Source organism: Marmota marmota, unplaced genomic scaffold (genome assembly GCF_001458135.2).
Source record: "Marmota marmota marmota unplaced genomic scaffold, marMar, whole genome shotgun sequence".
Taxonomy (NCBI): domain Eukaryota; kingdom Metazoa; phylum Chordata; class Mammalia; order Rodentia; family Sciuridae; genus Marmota; species Marmota marmota.
This window is the reverse complement of record NW_025999853.1, coordinates 9,697,315-9,708,794: the sequence shown is the minus strand read 5'-3', so window position 1 is coordinate 9,708,794 and position 11,480 is coordinate 9,697,315. Positions and strand designations below refer to the sequence as shown.

General features: G+C 33.6%; 1 protein-coding gene across 4 annotated transcripts in view; it reads right to left on the bottom strand.

The window, feature by feature from the left end:
* Washc3 (WASH complex subunit 3) overlaps positions 1 to 11,480 on the bottom strand; it is a 39,343-nt gene that overhangs the window by 3,717 nt on the left and 24,146 nt on the right. For all 4 annotated transcript variants that reach the window (XM_048803059.1, XM_015482852.2, XM_048803055.1 and 1 more), the window contains one exon: positions 5,678 to 5,742. In XM_048803059.1, the coding sequence (XP_048659016.1) occupies positions 5,678 to 5,742 (65 nt within the window). The remainder of the gene's footprint in view (positions 1 to 5,677; positions 5,743 to 11,480) is intronic.

Here is an 11,480-nt window from a genome sequence, read left to right as displayed (position 1 = left end):
GAAGGGGGGGGGGGAGCCAAAATTTAGGAAGGAAAGGAGATAGAAGGAAGGACTAAGTATATACAAATCAGTACATTTTAGCAAATAACACTGTGCACATGCTAATTTTGACACTCATTCTTCTCCCTAATTCCTGCTGCCCTCACCCTTTCCCTACCCACTTTCTTGCTTCAGTCATACAATCCAGGCCTGACCAATCACAGGCATCTTTCTTTGGAGGACAAGGGATTCAAAACAAGAGGACACGTAACTCATGCAGGGCCAATTGCAATGATTCTCTAGAAATGAGATACTGTGTTATGGAAAAGTGACTAGAAATATTAAAGCCTTGCTGAGGGTTCTATTTCCTGGTTTCAGAGATAAGGCTCCGTGATTGGAGAGTCGTGTCTTATTACACCAACGAAGTAAAGCTGGTATGATTAGGGGAAACAGAAGATTCCAGCTAGTCAGCCCTGATGACTCTGAGGCCCTACATCCTGTTCTATACGTAGACTTTTTAGCTATGAGCCAATAACTTCCCTTTTTGTTTAAGTTGGTTTCTGAAATCCTGAAAGTGAAGGGAGTCCTCAAACACAAATATTGTTGAATAAATTTTTTTCACTGAAGGAAGATTTATATTTGTGTTTAAAGACAGTCACTTTTAAGGACACAAAACCAAATAACAGTCTTTATTTATGCAGATGAAGAGTTTAAAAATATTTTTCATTTTGTTAAATTTAAAAGAGTTGAATTTGGGCTGGGGTTGTGGCTCAGCAAGGTGCTGGGTTTGATCCTCAGCACCACATAAAAATAAATAAATAAAATAAATGTACTTTAAAAAAAGAGTTGAATTTAAAGCAGATTAAGTACCAAAAACCGTGTTAGTAAAACTACTGCTGAGCAGGAAATGGTAGGGAAAGGATGTGGTAATTACCATTCAAATAATTTGTCCATGTGTTTTCAGTTCATACATAAAGTTATAATTTCATATGACACTGTGCTATGTCAGAGCTCTATGCAATGGCAACAGGTAGTCTTAAGGGAAGAGCAAAACACTAAGATTCTTAAACTTAAATTGTATTTACCATATAAAAACCTCTAGGGTTGTCAAAAATTTAACAGTTTTGACTTTGATAATAGCTAGTCTCCCTAATAGGGAGGGAGATTTGCTTCAGCATTACATTTACTCAAAGACACTGTTCCTTTCTGAATGTTCCAAGACACATATATTCTGTTCTTTGTTTTGGTAAGCAGGCTTCTACATCTAGGGAGACAAATAAATGCCAAATATCAAGGAGAAAAAGAGCCAGGTCTTCCAGGTAAGATGGGTTTTTGCTGTTGATCTTGGGATCTTTTACTTCCTGGAGCTAGTTTTACTTCCTCGTCTGCTAGTTACCAACAGACCCAGAATGCTTTTCAACAACTCCTCTTTGCTATTATCTCTCTCTTATGATCAAAGTTTCCAACCAGTAGACAAATAATAACTTTTGGACATTGATTTTAAAAACAAATGTCTTATGTTTTTTGGCTAGTATATGCCAGTCAATTGTTGAGGGCTGGCAATTATATTGAACAGAAAATGCAGTTCAACATAAACAAAAATACATGAAACCAGTAAAAACCTTATTTTTGGAATTGTCCAGTTGTGGAATTGAGATCTGTTCTATTCTCATCCAGTTCAAACCCAAACTTAAGTCCATTTGGTGACTTTATAGCAGGAGGCAGACAAAGAATATTGGTAGATAAGGAATTCCCTTAGAGAGCAGGACAATCTGCTAGATATGCCAGATAGGCCTAAAAAAAAATTCATGCTTTTCAATATCCTTTTGTTTAACTCCAATAAATCCCCTCCTGACTCAGTGATAAGCAGGCTGAGGTAGTTACTTTTATTTTTGGCAACCATAAAAGTAGTCATTCCACCATCTGGGAAGACAGTATAAATGTCTTTTGAATAGATATCTCCAGGATAAATGCCAACTGAGCTGGTTCTGTTCAAAGCCTGCAGAGCAACTTGAACTCAATTATATGCTTTCTTTAGCCAAATCAATATGCTGCACACTGCACCCTCCCACCAAGATTGTGTGTGACCAGTTGAATTTCAATTTCAGAAGTCTGTTCTTTTCTAAAAAGTTGAAAATACAGATTTTCAGTTTGAGAAAATAGACTATAATTTTAAAAGATAATACTCTGTGTATGTGAAATATGTCTTTGTTGAAAACAAAGCAACTGCAGGATTATAAACAAGTCGTGATTCAAATGCCTGGTGAATCCATTGTTTAGAACTTGCTACAAAGTTCTCCATTAAACCATTCACAAATCACAGCTAACATTTATTGAACATTTACTGCTTATCCAAACTTGTGCTAAGTGCTTACAACATTATTGATCTTAGTTTGAACAATTCTACTAGGGGGTGAATGCTTCTATTTTCCAGTTTGTTGATAAGGAAAGAGGTTAGGCAATCAAAGAGGTTAGGTAATCAATTCCAGGTTATACAGCCATAGAGTGTCAGGAAAGAACCTAAACCTCAGCAAGAGACCATCTCCAAAGCCTGCCTTAGCCTGAGCTTTAAACAGCATGAATTCCATTTCTTGCTGATGGAGCAGATCAGTGGCTAGTCTATTTATCCTAGAGTCATAATAGTAACTTTAGCTCTGAGACACAAATGTTCTGGGACACAGAACAGGATAGGGGAGAAATGGTTTTTTTTTTTTTTTTAAGAAAATCTGAGCATTGATTGAAAGAATTTTTAAAGCATGATTTATCCATTCTGTATTTCTGAATGCAAGACTGAAGCAGATTAACCTTTGGACAAAGACCCATTAAAATTTTTCATTTTCTTTCCCTTTAAACTCTTCTGAGTATGATGGTGACAAGGGTATTTTTCACATATCTTTCAATTCAATGGCACTGAAACTAATTTTTATAAGCCGAATAGTAAGTACTAATTCTTAGTTAAAGAAGAACTATCATTATTTTCAATAACAACATTTCATTGGATATTAAACAATAATTAAACAACCAATCAAAAGTATCAAACCAACAATACTTATTTAATAATTATAAGTTATTTTCTTCAGCCTTAAAGACTTTCTAAAACTCTTTGATAGTCACACTTTTCTAGAAAAACTGCCAGGCTTTCTTCCTCTTTATCATGCAAATATTTAGCTTAATTAGTGTATTCTTTTAGCTTCCAATTTTTTATATATACAAATCCAAAGCAATATATTTACTGGTCACTATTTATTTCTTTATCAACCTCAGTTTTCCTCTTTGCTCAGTACAGACAGACGTAGGCTATTTCTTCTAACAGTTATGAGTTTGTCTTACTACCTAAAGCTCATAAAATAGAAAGTGTATTTTATAATTTAAAAGAAAACAGAACAATCTTTACTGAAAGTTCTTGGATGAGGCTTATTATGTACCTAAGATTCTAAATAAAAGTGTACTCTCTTCTCAGATGGCACATTTTCTTCTCTTTCATCACCGCTCCCTAACTTTTATGTAAACATGATGCCAAAAGCACCAAAATTCCTCTGTTAACAAGGTGGCTGATTCCACTTATCATATCTAGCTAAATGTAGTTGGAACTGATTTGCCAGTAGTGGTGATAGGTTATAGTGAATCACTCCCACTCCAACCAGTGCCCCTGGTGACCAATGGCATGTACTTCTGAGGTAATGGTCACAAGTTAGGCTGTGGTTGAGAAGCTGCTTTTCTGTAAGACAATGTTAACTGTTACTGGAATTCTACCCTAAAACTTGGCACTATCTCACAACTGATGTTTCTTAACATTTATAGACAATTACATACCCTCAGACTTGCAAAGTAAAATATAAGGGTGGGTTGGGATCCTCCTCCTGGTAGTCACCTATGGACTTCTTAAGGTAGAGATACCTAGTGGACTCTTAAAGGATAACAAATTAGACAGGCCACGGAGAAGAAAGAAAACATTTAAAGATACCAAAAGGGAATAGGAAAATGATACATGCAGATGACTGCAAGTAGTTTGTGATAAGTGCATGAGATAGGCATGGGTGGAAGAGTAGCAAGAGATATAGCTAGAGAAAGAATCTGTGACTTGATGGTGAAAGTATTTGTAGCAATGTTAGTTAGAGGGCAGTAGAGAGTCACAGGCCATCTGCAGCAAGAACAAAGTATGAACAGATCCACTCAGCCTTTGTGGACAGCTTAAAAGAGAACAGGAAAACAAATCAGGAGCTGCTATAATAATTCGGGTGAGAAATGATGAGTCTGAGCAACTCTGGGTATGGAGTTGTGGTCAGATGTAAGAGATACTAAAAATGAGAAAAATCATAGTGATTGATAGAGAGTAAGAAAGAGAGAAAGAGCTACGGTGATTTTCAAGTTGTTAATGTGAATAGCTGGTTGAACTAAAGGGCTATGAAGTAGCTTTAGCTTGGGCAGGGGATGAAATAAAACCAGCAGCCCGTAAAGGGACTGGCTATCCTTCATATGCTGATGCTTGTGAGGTACTGGTTTTCCATTTAATACATTTTCTCCTGAGAAAATAATTTTAAATCACCATTTTAAAGCTTATTTTAGCTCTCTGATATTACAGATTGTTTGCTCTATATTTCCAGAAGCAAAGAAGAGGTCACAATCAATGGTAAATATATTTTTAATGTATAGATTTCTGAAGTACCAAATGGATTAAAGCCAAATTCATAAGCAAATACATGTTACAACCCATCTGCTTTTAAATAGAAACAGTTTCTGTTTAAACAATTTCAGGAACAAATGCCAAATATCCCAGAGATGCTTTAGTTCAAATTACCAAGCCATGCCATGGTACTTGAACCATTTGCTACTTGGAAATACACCAAATATAGATACATGTTAGAAATCTGGTTTTGTAGACCTTAAATTACATATTCTGAAAAACAAAATATGAAAAAAAGATTTTTATGGTGTTTCACCTCCAAAATGCACACATTTTCTTGATGGGCTGAATACCAAGAAAAATTTCTAAGTATACTGATAAGTACTATAGGAAAGCCTGAGTAGCACTGGGCTGAACTAAAACCCCAAACTGCAAAAGACTCTTTACAAGTATCTAGATGCTTACAAAACAGAATAATTTTGAAAAATCCATTAAAATGTATTTTATCAAGGATAAATTATATAGCCAGTTTTCTTGGAAGGAATGAATTATCAAAGTTCCGAGACATGATTTTTTTTAGCATTTCTCAAAAAAATATTTTATGAAACTCATACAAATCGGTATCTAGTTTCATAATAACCATTAATGTAAACCTAGGGTAACTTTTTGCTCTACTTATTTCTTAATCTGGCTTAACCTAGGTCAAAAGTAGAATAAATTTCCTACACATAGAAGTCTTAAACGAAGAGCTGGTAGATAATAACTCCCACATCCATGTCCCCCCCAAAAAAAGGAAGGAGGGAGAGAAAAAAAATAAATAACTGTCATCAAATGTTGACTCTTTTGGATACCTAGATTCATGGTTAGTCTATTGAAACTGCTTCTAAAACATGAAAAGGCTGGTATTAGTAGCAGAGAATATTTTCTTTCTTTTTAATATGGCAGAAAAGGAAGGAAGGAAGTTGGTCTTCTCAACTGAAAAACATTATATATGAAAAAAATAGAGAGCTTAAAATATTTCTATTATAATTGACAAATACAGTGTCTTGGCAGTGTATTAGAAGAACCACTTACTCAAGAAGATCTGGATCCAGTCCTTCTGATATCATTTTGTTTCTTATTGCCATCACCGGAACACCCTAAACAAAACATAATAATTCAGTCATTAAAAATGCCTCTGTGCCTCCTTCATTGTGCTTCCACATGCCATCTAAAATAAGATCTTTAGATGCATCATTATTTAAAATAGTCCTATTTGCTTTTGTTAGTCTGTGCACTTGAATAATTTGTAACAAAGTACACATGTAAGCTTATTCATTACTAATTCTGCTGTATAGAAAGCAGAGATAATATTCCCGCACTTATGTAGCCAACAGAAAGAAACACTGATAGGTCAAATGATTAAAACCAACTGAAGTGATACAATCAATACTTACTTAAATATAGGAATAAATGTCTTTTCAAGTAAAAATAAAGATTTCAAAATGTTTTTTAAATATAGTCATACTAATATTGTTCTAATAAGAAAATGATCCAATTCCATTTGGACACCTTAGGAACATAGGTTAAATAGAATTCAAGGACCCCCTGGGTACTTCATTATACATATTCCAAACACCAGTACAAACACAAAGCAATAACAGTTGTATAAGTGTATTAAGTTGCAAAAATATTCAGAAAATGTGAATTTCATCATTCAGGTTAAGAATATCAAAACAGTAAGAAAAGGATACAACAGAAATAAACACAAGTTTACTGGAAAAGGAATCTGATTTGATGAATAAACACACTTATTTACAGCTCACCTGATTAAACTCTAAGGGAAACAGTCACAATCAAACCTCCGTTAACTCCCCCTCTTCACACCATTCCCAAAGATAAAGAAACTAACCTGATGTATAAAATTAACGGCCTTGATTATATCACTTCAAGAAGTAGGGTGGATCACTGAAGGGGATCTTGTCCTTATGTGTCTTTATCCCATATGGCAGAAGGAGGAGGTTGAGTTGGGTCCAATGGGAAAAAGCTCAATCACTGCTCTATTGCCATTGCAAACTCTTCCCTTCTGTCTTCCCATGCACAAGCCAGCTGTGCCGTTCAGTTTGGAACTTAAGGTACAGAAGAGGCTCCTTGGGAACTTTGATGCTTTAACCCAATTTCTCAGAGCTGGTGCCTAAAGTTTCTGGGCACTAGCCCAGCTAAGGTTCCTTTGCTTTCTTTTCTAAAAGTCCCTGATGTGTTTTCTGGCCTCTGGGATCCTACAAGGTGGTTAGCAGTGAATTTTCTATGGTTAGTGGTAGAATTCTGATATCCCAACCTACACTTCAATGTTTAACATCATGTGGCAGCACAATGATAATAGAGACCTGCATAATGGGCAATGTGAGATTCAGGGCAAGCCAGATTACTGGAGGACCAAATAAAGAATCACTGAGGTGATCTTTAAGTTATTATCCTGAAGATAGGTTAGTAGTTTGCTTCAAATGAAAAACACAAAAACTTAGAAATACACTAATTTTTATTTGTCATACATAATAAGCTTGTCTAAAATATTTTTAAAGAACAAGTAAATATCCTCACAGTTACTCCTCTTGTCCAAAATGCAAATTTTACATTTCCAAATAAAATCTGACTTAAGTCCAGACAAGCACATGCAGAAACATGGAAGCCAACTATATTATGAATTCAATACAAATATATTTCTTGTTTTCAAAAAAATTATTAATGTGTAATTATACAGTAGTGGGTTTCATTGTGGCATATTTGTATAAGCACATAACAAGTTGATTGATTTTAGTCCCCAGATATTTCTTATAGAAATGTTATAGATCTTCCTAAATCAGGTCAGATTATCATTAATGATGATCCTTGGGTTTTAAATCAGAAAATTTTATTTCAAAAATTTTTTATTTACCTTTAAACTGTCCAGAAAAGGCATTTATAAGAAGAACCATAATTGTTGATTTGGGCTGAGGAGGAAGAAAAGTCCCTGTGCTCTCTTAAAGTTTGTGAGGTTAAATGAGGCTGGCAAACAAAGGCTTTCTTTCAAGATTACAGGTCACTCAGAAGATATCTTCTCATGAGGGGGAGAGCAAAGGCAAGGCAGCCATCTGAAGAACCATTTATACATTTATCTTCATAGCTACTGTGTTTTATATTATGAATTAGTAAAATTTAACCTATTAAGATTCAAATAACAATGGATGCTTAAATGTATTCTAAGTACTGGATAGAATTTAAATAGCATCAACATCAAATCCTCTTCAAAACCATACCCCTAAAAGTACTCTTGTTCCACAAGACAACTTTATGATATTCTGAAAAGTGAATTATGTTTGGAAGACAAAGAAGATAGAAGAGAAAACTCTGGACCTTCAGTAACAAAGTTTTAAGGATAAATGGAAGATTAGAAAAGAAAAAGCCCACTTTGCTTAGCAGTATGCAATGTGAATAAACTCTTTACATTCAGAATAAAATAAGCAAGATATTAAACAAGCACCAATTTTTAAATATATCACCTAGAACCAAGACTTAACTTTAGATTTAAAACAAAATTTACTTAATAACAAAATTAATTTAAGTTTAATAATAGAGGAGAAAGCTAACTCCTTAAATGACAAAGAATTTAACTAGATAATTAAATGTCATCCAACTATTTAGGATACCAGGGAAAGTTAGAATCTTGGAACATTTCATAAAAAGAAAAAACACTAAAGTACTAAGGAGATAAAAGGGGAAAAAAATGGAGGTAATGTCATACTTCTTTAAAAAAAAAGCTCTCTCAGCTTCTATTAATTATGGTTTGATGGTATACGGGCTTTCTATAAACCCAATTTTGTGATTTATTTATTATAATTAGAATAATCCACAGGACATCATTGGAAAGGTTAGACAAATAAGTTACAAAGCTGAGAAAACAGAAGGGAAAAGAAATGAGGTTGAAAAAGAAATTCCTGAAATACAGCAAAGAAAGTATGTATGGGGTGGAGGAGAGGGGAGATAGTGGCAGAAAGAGAGTAATGGAGAATAGTGATGTTAGTGAAATTAGTAGAATTAGAATTATCTTAACATAGTTTTTAACATTAGTAGAATTAGATTTATCTTAACATTAGTTTCATGGAATTGGTCATAGTAAAAGGATATCCATATTCTAATCTTAGCTTCTTGGAACTGGTTACAGTACAAGAGTATAGATAAACCCAAAATTCAGGAAGTCTTCATCATTTCTATATAGGTAAAGGAAAATACATATGACTTCTAATATTTTATCCTATGAAAGACATATTATCACACTTTTGTACAAATCTCACAAAACATGATAAAAAAGAATAATTTGGCCTGGGTTCCAAAGGATGCATTCCAAAGGGATTTGCTGTAATGTTTCCAGTGATGTTGCTTAGAAAATTGGTTGTTTTTCTATATTCTTCCTTAGACGTCAAGTAACAGAGTCTGGTTTGTTAAACATCAAAAATAAGTGTCCAATTTCTAATCACCAAGAGACAAAGCTACTGGTGGTCTAAGGAGGACATGAGAGACCTCAAAACTAAAGTCTACTGAACTGTGGGATTTTTTTTGGCAAGTGATAATGGCAGTTTGTCCAACATAAGTAATGAAGAAGAGAGAAGGCAGCCATAAGTCTGATGTTCCAAAAAATCACGTCTGTATTTGCGTCACTGGAGAAAGTGTATAAAGAAGCCACACTAATGAAATTATGATGGCAGCACTAATGGTTAAATACTAGTTTCTTATATCACAAAAACTGTCTGGAGGTTTAAATCCCTGCCAATATTTATATATATTTGTTGCTGGGTTAATGAAAGCCAAGCTACTAAGTCTCTTTATAAACCAGGTTGAAATTTTCATGAAGTTTTACATTAGAAGAAAGGAAAGTTACTATTAAGTTTAACAGATATAAATGACTTTGTGTTTTTTAAAATAAAAAAATGTTCTTTGTATTTTAGCTTTTCCTCTCATTTTATGAGTTTGAATCACAACAATTCAGTTAGGAAAGAGGGAAAATATGAAGTTTCTTTTTCTACCTAGAACAACAATAAAAAGATGTACTGAATTGATAGGTGGACAAAATGTTTTTTATTTTTCAGGAAGAAGGAAAGAGCAGGAATTTGAAAAGATGCTATTGGCTAGGAAAAGGCAGGATGTTCTTCAATCACGTTCCTTTTACTTTAATTTAGTGAAATGCACTCAACCATACCTTTGCCTTTTGACTTTCAATAGTGCTATTTTTAAAATAGGCTGCATTTAATGAAATACTTTTGTAGGGTATTATATTTAGGACAATTTTTTCAGATAGATAACTGTTTCCTAAAAAAATCATAACACAAAAGAAAGCACATACGTAATCTTTCTCCATCTGTAAACTTTCAAGGAAGGCATAAAATATCAATTTAAACAAATCTCTTCATCATTATAACATGAATATAGCTCCCTAACAAAAGTGAAGTTTTATCTCTAAAGACTTGTATGAATCTAGAAAATGTTATACTCTGATACTGTTGCTATCAAGGGTTGAACTTCAATATATAGGTCAATAAAAGGCTCACAAATATTGACTAGTACTATACATAATGAAAGCTAAAAATAAACTATTGTCTTTTCAAGGATTATCTCAAAAGATGAGTTTGTAGTAGAAATACTTTCTTACTGACTGCCATCATATTTCTTTAAGGTGAAGGAACAACTTACGTGAAAAAATGGATGAAAATGAAGATGGCCCAGTAGTACACACCTGTAATCCCAGCAACTATGAAGGCTGAGGCAGGAGGACTGCAAGTTTGAGGTCAGCTTCAGCAACTTAGCAAGACACTATCTCAATAAGTGAATAAGTAAATACATAAAAAGGGCTGGGATGTAGCTCAGTGTACAGTGTACCCAGGTTTAATCCCTAATACTGCAATTAAAAAATTAACACATACTGGTCATGATCAGAACCCCAGCAAATTGGTAAGGCAATTACTATTCTTTATTCCATAAAATAAATACATTTTAGAAAGATGTCTGTACCTTTTAGGGATAAGGAACTATGAAGAAAAAACTTTAAGAAAAATTATTTCAAAAAGTTAGGAATCTGTTATTATGAGACAATTCCAAATAAAGCTGCATAAATTCTTTCCATGTGATTAATTTACTTCCTACCAATATATTGTAACATGATAAACATCAGGTCTTAATGATCAAAAAAAGTACATAGAGTATTTTGATTGGATTTTCTTTAAATTTACAAATGCTCAAGTATTTGTTGATTTAACAGTATTCAAGATTGTGAAAGACCCATTTTCTTCCCCCTTATAATGCAAAAACAATATCTAAAATATAAAGATTTGCTTTGATGCACTAATTAATGATAGCACTCCATCATAAATATATACCTCATTTTGCGCAAATGACATTTGCTTACTAAAACATGAATTGAATATTAGAATTTTCTAAATTTTATTATACTTTCTAGAAATAAAAACTTCAAAAAGAATATTTATGGAAATCATTATGGAATTTGCTACTCAAATTAAGTGTTATAAGTTAGGTCTCCTGTTCAGTTTTTGAAAACATTACTGGTCACTGAAAGCTTGGTCCTTGTCCCTGATGCCAAACCAATAGAGGAGGACAGGGTTTTGGTTTGAGAAAAAGAAAACAAAAAAGTTTTTTTTATTGCTTTGCTAGCAAAAGAGAAACACAGGGTACTCCTGTCCCAGAACCTATGATTCTGCCTATCAAGGGGAACAGGGGGTTTTTAAAGAGGTGATTCAAAGGCTATATTCCCCATGTTCTCAGTCCAAGTTGTAATTCACTTGTTAATTTGGGAGACAGTCATTTTTTTTTTTTTTTTTTTTTTTTGTAGTTGGACACAATATCTTTATTT